This window comes from Oncorhynchus clarkii, chromosome 8 (assembly GCF_045791955.1).
Source record: "Oncorhynchus clarkii lewisi isolate Uvic-CL-2024 chromosome 8, UVic_Ocla_1.0, whole genome shotgun sequence".
NCBI lineage: Eukaryota > Metazoa > Chordata > Actinopteri > Salmoniformes > Salmonidae > Oncorhynchus > Oncorhynchus clarkii.
Window position 1 is genome coordinate 23,149,982 of NC_092154.1, and position 18,614 is coordinate 23,168,595.

The 18,614-nt window shown below is 42.4% G+C and overlaps 1 protein-coding gene across 2 annotated transcripts in view; it reads right to left on the bottom strand.

Annotated features, from left to right (window-relative positions):
* Positions 1-323: 323 nt before the first annotated feature.
* LOC139415589 (exostosin-1-like) overlaps positions 324-18,614 on the bottom strand; it is a 276,125-nt gene continuing 257,834 nt past the window's right edge. For both annotated transcript variants that reach the window (XM_071163700.1, XM_071163701.1), the window contains exons 9-12: positions 10,409-10,498; positions 6,294-6,454; positions 2,083-2,254; positions 324-1,243 (exon numbers count right to left, since the gene is read on the bottom strand). In XM_071163700.1, coding sequence (XP_071019801.1) covers positions 1,058-1,243; positions 2,083-2,254; positions 6,294-6,454; positions 10,409-10,498 — 609 coding nt within the window. In that variant the 3' untranslated portion in view covers positions 324-1,057. The remainder of the gene's footprint in view (positions 1,244-2,082; positions 2,255-6,293; positions 6,455-10,408; positions 10,499-18,614) is intronic.

The window sequence follows — 18,614 nt, forward strand, 5'->3', positions numbered from 1 at the left end:
CCACGCCTACCCCCATGGCTACACAGTACGTACACCTACTTACTAAATCCATAAGTGGATGCAGAAACCCACCTCTTGTTTATAGCCAGGCAGGGTCACAGTGAGTGGTATGTCTCCAGCATTTAGACAGACAGCCTGGAGGAGACATACAAGCAGATGTGAAGATTCAGAAGGGTGTCCTGAGGTGGTCTTTGATGGAAAAAGTTCATCAGGTTTTGCATATTTCACCAAGACAAAATAACATGGTAGTTAGTTATTCCCTCTGACCACATTGTCTACCACCATCATCTATGAAACACAGAGAATTACAACAATAGGCAGTATAGATTTTAGCATCTTTTATAAGAGTTGTTTTTTTGGCAATTTAAATCTTATAGGAGAAAGAAGCAACCAAAAATAAAACAATTCCAAAATGAAAGTCCAATAAGCCCCAGAAATGAATAATGGAAAGCAACAGATACAATGTAAGAGATATAAACTTTATAGATCTCATGGAGGAAAGACACAATGCACTGAGTTAATTTCTGTATAAGACACACTGCCACAGAAAAGATCTGAAACCAAACTGGAGTACACATTGTACAGGCGTTTGTGACCTCACTTCCTGGTCTGCTCTGTCAGAGGAAGGACGTGACAACGACAATCAGTCTGGAGTTGAAGCGTGTGAAAAGTTGCAATATTCCTCTTTTGACAACAATGACGACAACATCGACACAGTCCAACTCACTGACATGGAGAGAGCTGAACCAACCAGAGTTCTGAATCATCTTCAATAGCCAAGACCATCACCTCTGGAGAACGGTCCTGGTGTTGCATATTTCATAATAAATTACTCTGTAGAGATTTCACGTATCGTTCGGACAATCTGACTGACTGAACAGGCTGGTTACAAAAAGGCAGTTCTTTTCACTTGCATATGGGAGGGAGATTTGTCCCAAACCCACACCACTCAAGTCTCTTCTCTGTGTGTGTGTGTGTGTGTGTGTGTGTGTGTGTGTGTGTGTGTGTGTGTGTGTGTGTGTGTGTGTGTGTGTGTGTGTGTGTGTGGGGGGGGGGTTCACAGCCTCTCAATGTCCCTGTACTTCTTCCTCAGGATGGAGACCTGGTCCTTGAAAAGCACAGGGTCCAGTCTCATCTGGGAGTGCAGCAGAGGCATGAACCCAAACCAGCCGCTGAATGAGTTCATACAGGTCTGTCTCTGGGAAAAGTGGTCCGGATCGGCCCACCGGGACGTCTTAGAACCCTGTGTACAGACAGAGGAAATATGTCAGTTCAGCACGCCAACCATAAGACTCACTGACTGCTTCAGTGTAAAAGCAGAAACATATATTGGGAGGAGGATGGTACATTAGAGCTGTGTTGCCTGAAGCAGCTCATATCTACTCTATACATACACACAAAACAAACTACATCTAAGAAAGGTTGTATTTTTCTGCCTTTTAACTCCCATTCAACTGATAAAGTGTTGGCCAAAATCTCCATAATCTCCACCAAACTTCCCCATGTTCCCAACAAACTTCCCCACTTTCCTGTGTGATATTGTGCAGGGCAACACATCTTACAGCCCTGACTGCAGTGGAACAATTGTCCTGGAAAGGGAAAGGGCCTGAAGATACTATGTATGGAAAGAGATGGGAGTAAATCCAGCACTGGTACGCTGCTGCCTACACAATTAAGACGATCATATGGCCGATAGTGCCGAGTCATCGTGCTGCCGGAAGCTGGGCCATCAATCAGACCTGCCGTGGGCCGGCCCCGGCCCAGCCCACACACGCACACCGAAACGGGGAATCACAGAGGGAGACTGTCAGCATGCTACAACCTCCTCCCTCCTCCTCCACCTCTCTCTGGATGCTCCTGAGTGAACCGATCTGCAATCCTGCAGTCCCTCCCCTCTCATGGCTGCAATTATAGGCCCATTTCAGACAACTTGAGAAAGGGCCCTGTCCCAAGCACTGGATACCGGATATGAGCTTGTGGCTTCCATTGAAAGTGGCTGTTGGTGAATGATATATGCTGGGCAAACATGGTTTGACGGACGGCACCACACACACATACAGTTACCAAAGAAACATACTGTACCTGCTGCATCATGGTTTCCTTGTACTGCTTCTTCTGGGTGACTTTAATAGGTGGGAGCTTAGTGACAGCAGAAACCAGGAAGTTCATGAGGATGTCCTCACAGTTGGCCATCTGGTCCACCATGGTGAGAAGGCTGGTTGGCAAGTAGTGAGTGTACAGGTAGTGATAATACCTAGGAACACAGAGAGGAAGCGAGATGGATCCAGGAATTTAAAAAAAATGTAATGACAGTCTTTATGGAAACAGAAAATGTGTCGGTAAACTTTTAAAATGTTGACAAAATGAAATACGTTAGACAAGGTGGGATCATTTTGTGTTGGTAATACTAACAATGCAAGAAATGTTGGTGGAACTGCTTTTATGTGCAAATATCTATATAATAACCATCATATTGGAGTCATGAGATAACATGTTGTGTGGTCCTCCCACTACGACTCATGCGGTTTATTAGGCTACAGATTAAATAAGTTATGATGAACTTCACAAGGTTATGAGCTTGATGCTCCTTTCAATAAATATAGATGGTTTTATTCTGGTGACATGATCATCGATGCTTGACTGCCGTTTGACCAATAAAATAATCTAACTCTTTTGTCCATAATAACCTCTTCATGTAGGTAATACCCGCATTGTATCTGCCAGCTGTTGTCTCGAGAGCATGTGCCAATACCAGAGTGGGCATACTCGCTATATAATGCAAATAATTTTGTGAGAAAACCATCAGTAGAGTTGAAAATGGAAACCCATTTACTTTTTTTTATTGAATTTTAAAAACATACAATCTACCTGCAGTGAAGCCGCTCAACATTACATTACATTCAGTCATCCAGCAGACACTCCCTGTCAAGGATCTCTCCGGAACTTTCATCACGCACACCTGTCCCCTATTCCCACTGATTAGTATTTGTATGTATGCGCCCTTTGGTTTCCATTGGGCCGTCCATTATTGTTCTATGTCCGTTGGTGCGTGTGAGTACCTGTGCTGTATGTTTTGGGATTTTTTGCCCTTGTGGATTGCGCAGATGATTAGGGGTCTCGTCCAGTGTGTTAATCATTGTGAGCGTGTGTATTTCTTACACGGCACGCCTTAACTTGGGGCATAATAAAAAAAACTATTACGCATTCCTGCGCCTGTCTCCCGAATCATTGTTACCAGTGTGACACTCCCATTCAGAGCAACCCACAGGAGCAAACAGGGTCAAGTGCCCCACCCAAGGGCAACAAGGACAGATCCTCCACCCATTAGAAACTGGGACCGGAACCAGCAACCTCTCGGCCACCGGCCCCAAGCTCCCAACCGCCAGGTCACCAACTATCCAAGATCCCCCCCCACAGTTCCCCTCGAGAGCTGGCCCTCAACCATCCAAGACCCCTCGCCATCCCATCCCCCCCTAAGCCACGGTCCCCCTTCAAACCCAACCACAACCACCACCCACCTAATGCGCCAACAACCAACAAAAAGAGAAAATCAAAAGAAAACAGAAAACAACAATGCAAAAAAAGGACCTGAAGGACAACATAATAATGTTATAATCTAATCAGCAAGGCCAACTGAATACGATTGAGTGCACGTGTGGCACTATTTACATGTGTGTATGTGTCCGTGTATATGGATGTGTACGCGCGTACAAGCGCTTACGTGGCATCAGCCTCAGGCAAACAGGCATTGGATGTAACATCGTTCATTTTCAGTGTCAGTTAAACTTCTTTTTGTTTGGTTTATTTTGACTTTTGACTTTTATCTTTGACCGTTATTCTATCTCACCGCCCAGAAAGTTCACTCCCACTTGTCTCCAGTTCCACATCTTAACCCTCAGCTTCCCTCAGGCCATCCCACCTATCTCTGCTGGCCACCCACTTCGGATTTCTACCAGCCATATATCTTTCAACTATGCTGTGATGTTTGATAAACAATTAAAATCTATCTAATCGAATATAAACCACAGATTGCGAGTTGAAGATAAATACTTTTACTAAGAGTATTAGTATATTAGTAATTCACTGACCAGGTCTCTCCAAATCTCCCAACAATGCTATTTCTATTGTCAATTTTATATTAATGTTCTGCTTTTTCAGCCATTCCTGAAACTGAGACCAGAAACAGGCTTCCTGAGGGCAATACCAGAACAAATGGTCTATTGATTCTGTATCCTCGCAACAAAATCTGCAGAGCTGCGATGGTTGTATGCCCCAAATATTCAACACTTTGTTGGTGGCAAGAATTCAGTACAATCATTTTTGCTGAAAAGCAAGAAGTCTTGAATCTTGTGTCATTTTATACTGTATATCAACTCATACACCCTTTTAACTTGTATTTTTTATTTGGTATTGGGAATTTGGGTATTGGGAATTTTTATTTGGTATTGGGAATGATATTATACCAATTTTATTTGGTATTGGGAATTTAAATCTTGCACAGTCTTTTATCCACAACAATTTGATGGAAACATCTTTGGTGGGAAAATGCGCATATTGTTTTTATGCGGATTTTAGAATATTCGCATGAAAATCTGTTGTCAATTGGATGGAAACCTAGCTATAGACATACTGCATAGTATAATATTAATGCACAATATTGCAAATGGAAACAGCAGTGCCTAAAAGGAAATCAAATGTCCTTAATTCTATTTTCAGTGCCATTTCCTGAATGTTCACCATTTCTCTGGATAGTGCCATTGTGGTTTTCTATTCACTGAGTCACAGAATATGGGTGGTAATCTGTCTGGTGGATACATCTGGCAGAATGAGGGGAGTTAACCCCCCCCCAGAAGCCATCATAAGAGCCACCTTCCCCAGTGACCTCATCCACCTGCCTGACAACACCCAATTTCACAGAGTAAGTTACTTCTCCCTACTTCGACCCTGATTGTGTCATGTCTCATTTCCCCATATGTTTATTAAGTTGGGGGCCCTGGCTGTATGGCTGACATAGGATCAACTGCATCACTTCTTGTCTGTGGTGACACATGGGCTTCAGTTAAGTTAGGGGGTCACTCTGTTTAGATCCAGAGGCTTCAGACTCATGCCTCATCTTCCCCAAGAAGACGAATTCCTGTTTTATTTTTCCCCCTCTCCTACTCCTCCTCCGGAGCCCCACTGGGCTCTTGGCCTCTGCGGCATCAGTGCCTTGCCCAACTGCCGAGCGGTACATCACTGTCAGCCTAGTGAAGGTGAGGTGTCGCAGCCAAGGTCTGCCGTCAGCACCGTTTGTCTGTCTCATCCATGCAGGAAAGATGAGAACAAGACCCTTTGAGACAAACTGTGAGCCCAGGCTGGGCCTCTCCCTCTCTGCGAAGCTATTGATCTATGTGATGTTGTTATCAGTGATCTTGTCAACGTTGTCCCTTTTCTGATCTGACTATTATATTCAGCTTTGTTCATGTTGATACTTTTGGATAGGAAAAGTAGCAATCTAATCAATGACACTGATTTGTTAATTGCGTTGATCTGATAAAATTATTCAACACTTTCTACTGGTGAATATATGGTAGAAACACTTGTCACTTGATTATTAGCACAAAGCCTCAGCAGACAGCCTGTTGAGAGCCTTGAGTCCTGAATAATAGAGGCATTTTGAAACCACACAATAGAACAATGAAAAATGACTAGGAGAGCTGTCTATCTGCAACTGCCCGGAAAGACATGACTTCAAATCTCTCATGAGAGATTCAATTTGCTGCATGGCTTAATACTTTCTATTCATTTTGATGATGCATTGCATTTCACAATCAAATCTTTCACGGAAAAAGGAAGGAAAAAACATAATACTTTATTTCCTTTTCTATTAAAGCTTATATGCAACAAATGTCAGCGATGTGAGGAAGTCAGATGAGTTTTCTAAATGGCACTTACTGTACTGAAGGAAGTAGACTACTCCTGAATAAAACATAATATGTGAACCAGTATTGCAGTCGGTCTGTGGCAACTTGTCTGCTGGTACAGAACAATACAAACCTGATCACACCCATCCGTGATAAGAGTAAGTGACAAGTGCAGGAGAAAGAGCTCACAGAGTTGCTGCTATACAGTGGGAGGATGTTAACAGGCCCCAATATGTCTTAGGGCTTTTTATAGTCACCTCGCATGTGCTCAAAGTAAATGATGTCTTACCGCTTGGACAGTTTTTCTCCCTGCCATCTGCATCCCCTCCCTGAGCTAATATCATGGCCCCTACACCACTCATAGAGAGCAGGCAGGGGAAGTGACTGTACCTGTGATAGAATGCAGCCCCTGTGAGCACCATGGAGTACTCATTAGTCCACTTGGAGGTGTAGCCCCATCTTGATTTGCTGCCATCCCAGTAATGGCTGCGTGCTGGGTAGCCCACAATTCTGTCTGGGAAACTGTGCCAGACAATGAAGGCAAAGTCAACCTGCGGTTCAGAGGAAAGGAAAACATCTTAGAAAATCCCTTATAGACAGATTTACTTATGCATTAGATGAGCAACAACAACTGCAGTACAATGTAGCAAAAGAGTAGATGGAATTCCCAAATTATTCTTCTCAGGTACAAACAGTCACTCAGGTCAAGAGAATGTGAAGAACACCACATAGTATAATACACATGCTGACTCTACCTTGCTGTGGGCACAGCGCGACATTCATTTCCAAAATGCTACAGAGAGCAGAGCCTAAAAAATGGATAGTCCCTTAAAACAACCAAACATCTCTCAGCTTCTGTCATGATGTGTGCGCATAATTATGAAGGAATGAGACTACAAATCTGAGGAAAAGGTTGGAAACATCTCTCTTAATGTAGCCTTTGATTAATTGCTGTGTTAGCCATTACCTCAGCACAGGATTTATGATATCATGCAAATCATTTGCCTTCAGGAATTACGCTCCTATAATGCCCTGATTGTGCCTCGCATCATTTGTGACAGACTGTGATTTGGCCCATTCATAATGTGTCTTAGTTAATTATGGATTGGAAATAGGGAGGAAGAAAAATGACAGGCGCAGAGGGAGAATGCTACCGTATGCGTGCAGAAAGCATTTCCAAGGGCAACATACATTGATCCCATGTAATACATAAGATGGTTTCTGAATATGGGTTCTGAGGAGTCTACAAACAGATCCATCACAAATCTCTACTAGCATATCATTTACCTGTGCCATTTGATATGATATGTTATTAAATTAGATAAAAGTATAGTCGTATAGGAAAGACTCAGCATTTGGTTTCTAGTGTATACAGTAGTATGACTTCTCTAGTATGAACTGAAAGTAAAGTCAATTTCAGACATTGATAGATCTTGTTAAATGACCAAGATCATGTCCTAGTGCAGGTTTCCATGCAGTCATATCTACCCTTGATATGATATTCCACTGGATCCCTGGAGAACATTTGACAAGCTGACTGTTTTTACGGTTATATGTGCCCTGCTTTCTCATGGGCAGCCAGACAGTGTCATGATAGGAACATTCATATTCCACACCGCATTCTCTCTTAAAGCTTAATCATGTGATTAATGAGTTGAAACAATGCAATTATGAGTTATGTTCAGTCACTGTTCCATATAGTTATTGTAATATGAAAAGTCCCATTAAAAGTGCTATACTTGCTCACATTTCAGTTCGTTTCAATTAAAATGCTTTCAATGTTTAAAGGGCAATTATTGAGACAGATTATTAAGCAGATGAGGGATTTGCTGTGACTGGTTTTGGAATTTCCGACAGAGGGCTCTTCCTTTTTCCCCCCTGAAATATCCTCATAAAACTTTTGTAGCATTAGTTCTTTAATCTTGTACCACTATAAAATGTAAGTGGATCCTCTTGCAAGGCAGAGGTGAAATTGATTTGCTGCAATTAATAAAATATAAAATAGATGAATAATGCATTACAGGTCTCGTACACACAGAGACTCAGAATACACTAAGGATTGGGTCTTTACTCACTGACATCTTCCGATTTGGATAGCTGTGGTCTGAAAGGTGAATATTGGCTATAAACCTTTTACATTTCACCTGCATGAAACATCTTAACTAAAGTATTGTTGTGGCTCTTAACTTAATGCTAGCTTTTCCTACTAGCAATGACTCTGCTGATAACTACATTATTGAGAGAAAATGTACTCGCTACGACTGTGATTTGTGGTTGTCTCACCCAGTTATCTTAAGATGAATGCACACATTTGAAGTCGCTCTGCTAAGAGCTAAATGACTCAAATGTAAATGTCAAAATGTTAATGGAGGTAATGGATGGGGTGAATTAGACCAAAAAGAGAAACATAGCCTACTGTGTCTGTCTGTCTGTCTGTCTGTCCACCATGTGTCAAAAAGGTATGAGGCAAATACATGTGGAACAATCATTACACTGACATGTTGGTCCGTTTTGAAGTTTCCCAAAGCAGAATCTTTTCTCACTTTGATTTACAGCAGAAATGTTATTGATTCACACAGAAGTAATACAGCATGTGCTTAGAAGAGAGAGCAGCAGATGCAGAAAACAACTATAGTGACTCAACCACCAAGACTCTAATTTGATGCCGAAAACAATGGATTTCCTAATGAGCATAATTTAACAAGTTTAATATTTGGAACAAGATAAACCACTCCACTTTCAACTTGTACATTGTGTCAGACACAAACAATGTCAACATTTCCAAGGGCTCAGACAAAATAATTCTCCACACGTTTTCAACTTTTGATTAAAAAAGAGCGAACATAATCTTCACACAGAGGCAACTGCTGCTTTGGTTCATTTAGTGATTTTTTTTATTTTTTTACAACTGCCAGCAAAATGAGCCACTAGTGCTTTTCCTTTTCCAAGACATGAAGCTTAATCAAACTGTGACTTCATGGTTTGACAGTCTAATGATCTTCGCAGAGACTAGCATGCCGGAGAGGTAATAGGTTTCACAAACCTTCTGATTGCTTGAAACAACTTGGGCATTCATTAGTTTCTCATTCCAGGACAGATGGTGAATACATGTTTTTTGAATTGGCACCATGGTCACCGAATTTGCATTTCACAGCATGGGAAGATCCTTTCGCTAACTACATCCAGATAACGAAAACATCGGGAGGAAAATGCCCTCATTTGAGATATTTGGCAGCTTCCAGTCAGTGACGCAATAACAAGACTTAACAGGAATCTTAAATACTTTCTTTCCCCCTTTAGAGGGGCAATCAATCCGTCCCGACCACGAGAAGTTAATTAGTTATTACGCTATGCTTGACAAATTAACTCCAATGGGGTTCCCCCCTCAAGTGTCTCTTATGGACAAGGGGTGTTGAAATGACCCCATCAATATTATCCTGTAATGTAACATACACAGGGGAAGGAAGAGACACTCGGAGATAGGTACCAGACCATTTCACTGATACCGTTTAATGGAGAAACACAGGGGTGGAATTTATCAGATGAGGCAAGACGTCCCTGTGGGTTTAGAGATGTACTAGTTAGAGAGGATAGAATTCTCTCTACTGTGAATGATTAGTGTGAAGTGTGGGCATCCACCTGGACCACACACTTGATCTACTAATATAACCTGTCACCTTGCTTCACCTCCCTCTGTCTCGACTGATTTCTTCTACAGTAGCTCATGATACCAGTGACTTTCAATGTAGAGTGCGGCCTGGGCCTCAGTGCCAGTTTAAACGTTAGACCAGAGCACTTATTTTGAAATACCCAACTTTGAGTTGCTCCATTAGGCCATTCTCTAACGGAGTAACATTAATGGGAACGAGCAATTAAAAAGAGCTTTAGCGCTTTGCTGATTCTGCAATGTGCAAATATTATACAGGGACTAATTGAATAGCAGAAATGAGAATTAACAGGACCAAAATGCAGGCCCAGAAACAGAGCATAGCATTACAACAAGGGCAGCAACACGGCACTCTGCATAACAACAGACTACAAACAAAACATGGAGTTGCTTTGAAGATGAAGGAAGTCAGTTGGTGTACATCTCCACACCCCTGGGAGAGGGAATACTTTCAAGAAACTGTCTGGAAGTTCTGTCACTTCTTCAGTTGCTGCTAAATCTCACCAGTTGGTGCCGTTGTGGATGTCAATGTCAGATAAAAGAGAAAGGAAATGCTGTAGCTGATCATACAATGTTAATTGTTGGCTTATTTTCACACACAGACATTGGACTCTCTTCAACCTGGCCAGCTCTCTGTTTAAACCTGCCTGGTTCTTTTTCCCATAATCAAATTAAATCAGAGAATGAAACCAGACTCCCCTCACAGGTATTTTCAAGTGTTCACAATAAATAACTACATAAACATTGCTAGATGAGGGTTGATTGATTCTGGTCTTTGAACGTTAAAGCCCCTGGTAGAATAGGGAGACAGAGAGGGAATGATAACTAATCCTCCTACCTCATTAGTCGACAAGACAGAGTCCTCGTCCAGACTGAGGACAGCATCTGTGAGGATGACTTCATGGGGGAAAAAGCGACTGCTCATTGTCTGTTGAGAGAGAGAGGGAGAGAGGGAGAGAGAGAGAGAGAGAGAGGGAGAGAGAGAGAGGTGGTCGTCAATGGCTGCCATCGCGCAATCAACAATCCATCGGCTCTGGTGTCAGCACCTCTGACTGTGTGTGGGGACCTATTCAATCACAAGTTGAAGTATTTCAGGTACCTTTAAATGGGCTCATCCAGAAATTGCAAGAGAGGAGTCACCATTTCATTTTGGATGAAAAGATGGACAAATGATTTAATCACTTCATCCTGACGCACCCAGAGAGTAACCTTAATCTTCTTCATTTGAAATGTAATTGCATTGCTTTAGCCCTCCCTAACAATCCATAGAAGGCCAAGCTTTGTTATTTTAGGCCTGAAATTCCACTCTTGTGTAGGCTACTTCTGGGAAACTCCTATTATTGAAGGACTTTTCATTTTATGGAGAAAATATTGCTCTGATTATTGGATGAAAAACCTTCTGTGGAGTATGTGGGTGAAGGCCAATTAGAGATAAAAAAACAAACACCATAATGGCCTGGCAGTATCTTCTGCCCAAAGCCCCACTTCACAATAAGACTTGTCCTTACTAATACAGTGCAATTACAGTGTAGGCACACAATGAAAACATTTCTTTGCAATTATGACATTATTAATAAAACACCTCAAAACTGTATCTCTAATGTTATTGTCTGTGGACATTTAACGTCTAAGACATTTTCGAGGCGTTTCTATTTGAAACGACTGATGGGCTGTTTCTCTCTCAGCAGCCCAGTGTTATTGGTAGTTTGCCTGCTGCACAGTATGTCCTGTAATATTAGGGAGCACACACATGGCAGAAGTGACCTGTCAGCAGTGGCCTCCTGAGAGGGATGTCTGGGTAATCCCCTTCACTGTCACTCTCTCTGGGAGGCTGCCGGCCAGAGTGTGTGGTGTGGTGCATCCTCACTAAACTCCCCCTGCCTGCCTGTCTCCCACCCTGCAATGGTCTTGACACCAAGTCTATGGGGTTAATGTACCTGCTGTATTACCCATACCTCCCTCTCTCCTCCTCAACCTCACAGGCTGCTCATTCCTCATATAAGGAAGTTATCGAGCAAAACCTGTTGACTTGCATATTAGCCTTGCCTTGGGTTGGCTGCTCTAGAGCAAGTGGATGTGGCTGTGCTATCGACAGGGCCTCTGTCATTATTTTGCCGCGGCAGTGGCAGCGGCTGACTCCAGGTGCTGTGGACTCGCATCATTATGGCTTAATGGGTCCTTTTCAATGCAACACTATTTCCTATTCACTTGAACTATCCCTGCCCGGTGCGTAAAAGCAGGATAATAGTGGCAGTGTATCGCTGGCAGGGCCGGCTCTGCGCCGAGCCAAGTCTCTTGGCTCAGGAGAGCATTTCATGGTGCCTATTGAAAAGTCATTTACCAGCTGAGGGCTTGATTAAACGAGGAGCATTGGGATACTTTAAGAGTCGTTTAGGAGTCGTGTGGCAAAAAGCTCTCCTAAAGAACATATTGAGAGAGATAGAGTGGCAAAGTACAGGCTCTCTGTTCATTACACCTATTATACACTCAGTAATCAGCCATTTATCAGCTGTGGAGGGCCCTTGGGATGAATGATAGCATCAGACCTGACTCTCAATGACAATGATACACATTCAGGTAACAAGACTATTTTCCTGAAACAGATAGAGGGTATGGGGGGTTGCTTCTTCTGATAGGCAGCTGCTGTATGTAGGCTGGTTGGATGGGCAGCGACGCTCCCCATCCAACCTTGAGAGGACTTGCAGAGAAGAATGGGAGAAACTCCCCAAATACAGCTGTGACAAGCTTGTAGCGTCATACCCAAGAAGACTCGAGGTTGTAATCACTGCCAAAGGTGCTTCAACAAAGTACTGAGTAAAGGGTCTGAATACTTATGTAAATTAGGTATTTCAGTTTTTTATTTCAAATAAATTAGTAAACAGTTCTATAAAACTGTTTTTGCTTTGTCATTATAAGGTATTGTGTGTAGATTGATAAGGAAAAAACAATGTAATACATTTTTAGAATAAGGATGTAACGTAACAAAATGTGTAAAAAGTCAAGAATACTGGTCTGAATACTTTCCGAATGCACTGTACACTATTACAGCAAGTATAAAGGTGCAGGGAAATGCTTGTGTGCTAGCTCCCTCCACATTGCAGTACAATATCTCTTCCTCAATTACCTCGTACCCCTCCACATCTACTCGGTACTGGTACCCCATGTATATAGCAAAGTTATCGTCACGCATTGTGTATTTATTCCTTGTGGTATTATTATTTTTCTACAATTTCTATTTTCTTTCTCTCTGCACCGTTGGTAAGAGCCTGTAAATAAGCATTTCAGTGTTAGTCAACACTTGTTGTTTACGAAGCATGTGTAACGCCTGTCCTCTTCTTCTGATGAGGAGGAGTAGGAGAGATCGGACCAATGTGCAGCGTGGTAAGTGTCCATAACGTTACTTTATTTACAAGAACATTAAACTACAAAATAACAACGTGAAATACCGAAACAAACGAAACAGTCCCGTGTGGCACTAACACGGAAAACAATCACCCACAACGCAAAAGTGAAACCAGGCTACCTAAGTATGGTTCTCAATCAGGGACAACAATTGACAGCTCCCTCTGATTGAGAACCATACCAGGCCAAACACAGAAATCCCAAATCATAGAAAAAGGAACATAGACAACCCACCCAACTCACGCCCTGACCATACTAAACAAAGACATAACAAAAGAACTAAGGTCAGAACGTGACAGCATGTGACAAATAAAATGTATTTTTCCTGAAGAGATAGTGGTAGCCCTTGATCTTGTTGTTCTGATCTGTTAATATTATTGTGTCATGTGATGTTTACAGTCTGTCATGTTGAATATGATTATAAAATGGGGCGGTTTGGATATTCCCATTGCTAGTCTATCCTGCCCATGATATGCTAGACAACATACACATGGCCACATTCCTAAAAAGTGCCATCGTTTCCGTCGTTACCTAGCAATGCACTACTACTTTTACAGATCCACTGTCATCTGCCCAGCCATGCAATTTAGAAACTTGATATCCACTGTAAAAAAGCCTCCATAGCAACCATTTTGTTTGCCATCGCAACCTGCAAAGTTCTGGAACTATCAACCAGCCCTTGGGTAGTTTTGCTTGACATGGCAGTCAATATGAATAGAACTAACGACCAGAAAAGGCCTAAAATTGCACTTGACAACCAGTGTTAGTGAATGTAGCATCATGTTTAGTTGAAAAATGTACGGTTTGGGAAAGAATCTTGCTTTTCAAATCAAATCAAATGTTATTTGTCACATACACATGGTTTGCAGATGTTAATGCAAGTGTGCTTCTAATACACACACATCTAAAGGGGTGAATGAGAATATGTACATGTAAGTATATGGATGAGCGATGGCTGAGCAGCATAGGCAAGGTGCAATAGATGGTATAAAATACAGTATTTACATGTTATATGAGTAATGTAAGATATGTAAAATTATTAAAGTGGCATTATTTAGAGTGCATTGTATAAAGTGACTAGTGATCCATTTATTAAAGTGGCCAGTGATTGGGTCTCAATGTAGGCAGCAGCCTCTCTGAGTTAGTGGTTGCTGTTTAATAGTCTGATGGCCTTGAGATAGAAGCTGTTCTTCAGTCTCTCGGTCCCAGCTTTGATGCACCTCTACTGACCTCACCTTCTGGATGGTAGCGGTGTGAACAGGCAGTGGATTGGTTGGGTGATGTCCTTAATTATCTTTTTGGCCTTCCTATGACATTTGGTGCTGTAGGTGTCCTGGAGGGCAGGTAGTTTTCCCCTGGTGATGTGTTGTGCAGACCGCACCACCCTCTGGAGAGCCTTGCGGTCGAGAGCGGTACAGTTGCCGTACCAGGCTGTGATACAGCCCGACAGGATGCTCTCGATTGTGCATCTGTAAAAGTTTGTTAGGGTTTTGGGTGACAAGCCAAATTTCTTCAGCCTCCTGAGGTTGAAGAGGCGCTGTTGCGACTTCTTCACCACACTGTCTGTGTGAGTGGACCATTTCAGTTTGTCTGTGATATGTACGCAGAGGAACTTCAAGCTTTCCACCTCCACTGCTGTCCCTTCAATGTGGATAGGGGGCTGCTCCCTCTGCTGTTTCCTGAAGTCCACGATCATCTCCTTTGTTTCGTTGAAGTTGAGTGAGAGGTTGTTTTCCTGACACCACACTCCGAGTGCCCTCACCTCCTCCCTGTAGGCTGTCTTGTCATTGTTGGTAATCAAGCCCACTACTGTTGTGTCATCTACAAACTTGATGATTGAGTTGGAGGCGTGCATGGCCATGCAGTCACGGGTGAACAGGGAGTACAGGAGGGGGCTGAGCACACACCTTTGTGGGGCCCCAGTGATGAGGGTCAGTGAAGTGGAGATACTGTTTCCTACTTTCACCACCTGGAGGCGGCTCATCAGAAAGTTCAGGACCCAATTGCACAGGGCGGGGTTGAGACCCAGGGCCTCCAGCTTGATGATGAGCTTGGAGGGTACTATGGTGTTGAATGCTGAGCTGTAGTCAATTAACAGCATTCTTACATTGGTATTCCTTTTGTCCAGATGGGATAGGGCAGTGTGCAGTGTGATGGCGATTGCGTCATCTGTGGGTAGTATGCAAACTGAAGTGGGTCTAGGGTGGCCAGTAAGGTGGAGGTGATATGATCCTTGACTAGTTTTAATGCTGGTAACCTGTTGTATAAAAGCAATACACTTGAGTCAATGTGTTATGATATTTTTATCATGGCTGTGGCGGTCTATCCCACTCTGCTTGCCTCGTGGCTATGACCACGTCACAGCCATGATAAAAAATGTCATAACACATGGCCTCATGCATTATTGCTTAAATTATGTATATTTAGTCTCGTAGTCTCCTGGTCTTGGGGGCTTGATTGAATAAGACCAGTTTAAAACACTCATGGGTAACCCTCATGGGACTGTAAATACATTTTACACAAGAAATGCATATTTTAATGATAATTATCCTACCACAGCTTTAGGGATCAGTGCCTTCTAAATTAACTATCGATCTGCCGGCCAGGCTAATATGATGTGGACGACCTAATCCATTACCCTAAATGCAGGCTTTATAGAGCTGCCTGTAATTATGCATTTTTAGAGGATTTTAATTATTTAAGGGTATTTATATAAACGAGGAAAAGGGGACTCCAGCTTTAATAGCTCCATGTATGTTCATAGACAAAGTTCTTCCGTGAAATTCAAATTAATCCGTTGCTATTACTCGCTAACTATGACTCGGATATCCAAGGGCGAAGATATTTTTTTCAAAATAGAAATGAATAGCAAATATCACAATGTGAAATGAGTATGCAGTGTGCCTCTTTAGTTGAGAATAGTTTCATCAAACAGTGCCAAATTTGAAAAGATTCTACATGACATGGATTCCTTTAATCTTAATAAGCTCTAATGTCTATCAGCATGCCAGCGACGCTGTCTGAATTTCACTTTTTTTTCAGCGTAAAGCCTGGAGGATACTCACTAAAGCACTCTCACTGGTGTGTATCAAACATAACTCCCTCAGTAGAGGTAAAAATTATCAACACACTCTTCACAACATTAAGTGGTATTCGTTTAGCTTGCAGTGCACCTTGCCTTACTGTATTAATGGTCTGCATTGACGATTAGCATACTCTCTGTATAATGTTCAATGAATTGCTCTAATTTCCCCATATAGGTATGTTCTGATGGTTACACACTGCTCTGGTTATCAGGCTAGCCAGCTGTTGTTGTTGTTGTATCGCTCACCCCTCTTCACCCGCAGCTCTCCCATCAGGTCTGTATATACTCTGGAGCTCAGATTCCAATACACATCTTTAGGGACTGTTTGTCCTTCAGTCTGCCCATCTCTCTCTCTCTCGCTCTCTCATCCTCCCTGTGTCTGTCTCCCTCCGCCTCCTCTGTCGCAGAGCCCACAGTCTTCGCCCCCCAGGGCTGCTTTAACTAGTCTCATGGAGACAGTGGCACAGGGTTTTGATCTGTCATTGTCCTTTCCTTCCTTTCTCTCAATCTTCAGAGTCTTGTCAATGCTTTTCTTTACGGGTTAATCATATTTGATGCTTGATACATTCATAGTCAAAGTTCAAAGTTCAGCAGAGAAAATGATTTCAATGGCTCAAGTGTCGTTTCCAAGATACATTTTTTGTCAAAGCCCATCTCTGTACATCATTCATAGTATCAGTGGGGTAAATATACACTTCATGAAATTGCATGAAGTTGTAATTTTGAACAGCTTGTTCAGATATTAAATATTCATATTATTTACAGTGACTGTCAACTAAAATTGCATTATGTTTGATAAAGATGCCACATAAGCAGAACTCAACTCTAAAGTCATGACTCAGCTAAATATTAAGCCACAAATCAAGTGTCTTTGTCGTTTGTTGTTTGCTACCTGTGGCCCTTACTCCTTAGCCTTTTGACCTCTCTCTCACAAATCAAATCAAATTTTATTTCTCACATGTGCCGAATACAACAACCTTACCGTGAAATGCTATCAAGCTGTCTAGCCTGCCTTAGGAGACTGAGGATGGAGGATGTTTTGTCACAAACACCGGATAGGTGCAGTGAAATGTGTTGTTTTACAAGGTCAGCCATAGTAGCACCGCGCCACTGGAGCAAATTTGGGTTAAGTGCCTTGCTCAAAGGCACAACTCGGGTAGTCGAACCAGCGACATTTCACTAGGCTACCTGCCGTCCTGTGGGAGCGTGTGTTCTGACCTCACTGCATATGGATCCTTCGACACCTACCCCAAGGGCCGAGGGAGCCCCAGACACGCCATATAGTACAGCCCAGGGACAACCTCAACCTGCCCAGTGGCCTAAGAACCCTGACTGGCCCACAGAAACCCAGCTCCTTTGTGAACTTCCTTTACCATTGCTGTTTACACAGACTCTGTTCGGAGTTTAAGGGAATGTGAAGTGAGATATTTCAGCCTGTTGAACTTGGATAATTTGTATCATGCAGGTGTACTTTTTTTGCAGTGGAAATAGATTTCCTCCACTTTGTGTACCATTTTTTATTTGTATTGTTTTGCTTCAAAGTGCAATCATGTGTCATTATTCCTCAATGTAACGGTCGTCGTAGGTGGAAGAAGGAGAGGACCAAGGTGCAGCGTGGTAAGCGTTCATGTTGTAAATTTAATAAAAAACTGAACACTAAACAAAATAACAACGCCAGATAACGAGAACGAAACAGTTCTGTCAGGTGATACACACAAAACAGAAAACAACTACCCACAACTCAAGGGCGAAACCAGGCTGCCTAAGTATGGTTCTCAATCAGAGACAACGATTGACAGCTGCGATTGACAGCTACCAGGCCAAACACATAGAAATACAAACATAGAACAAAACAGAATACCCACCCACATCACACCCTGACCAAACTAAAAATAGAAACTTAAAAAAAAAAGTTTTATACCTTTGTTTAACTAGTCAGTTAAGAACAAATTATTTTTTTCAATGACGGCCTAGTGGGTTAACTGCCTGTTCAGGGGCAGAACAACAGATTTGTACCTTGTCAGCTTGGGGATTTGAACTTGCAACCTTCCGGTTACTAGCCCAACGCTCTAACCACTAGGCTACCCTGCCGCCCCATACAAAACAATCTACGGTCAGGGCGTGACACTCAATTGTAGTATACAGATTGATTTGATTGCAGGTTAGGCGATAAGGATATTGTGAATACAAGTTGTGAATGAAAACTGACCCCTAGAATGGCCTAATCACCATGCAGACTGGATTTAGTGGGGGCCTACTTGAACTCTGCCCTGTAACATTTAACACATAAAGTATATCCTGAATGAATGGACTGAATTGATTCTGAGGATCAACTCATGAATTGAAAACTCAGGGTGCCAAGCAGGGAATTATTATTGAAAGTAACAATGAATTAAGGTGACAGAATTGTTCAGGGACAACAAATGACACCCTGAGTGACCATAGATCACCTCGTATACATGGTGAGACAAATGACCGCCCTGAGGAGAAAATGGTAGAGTGCTCCAAAGCATTTGACTAACCCAATTACTATGCTTTGCAAGAGATCAAATATCTA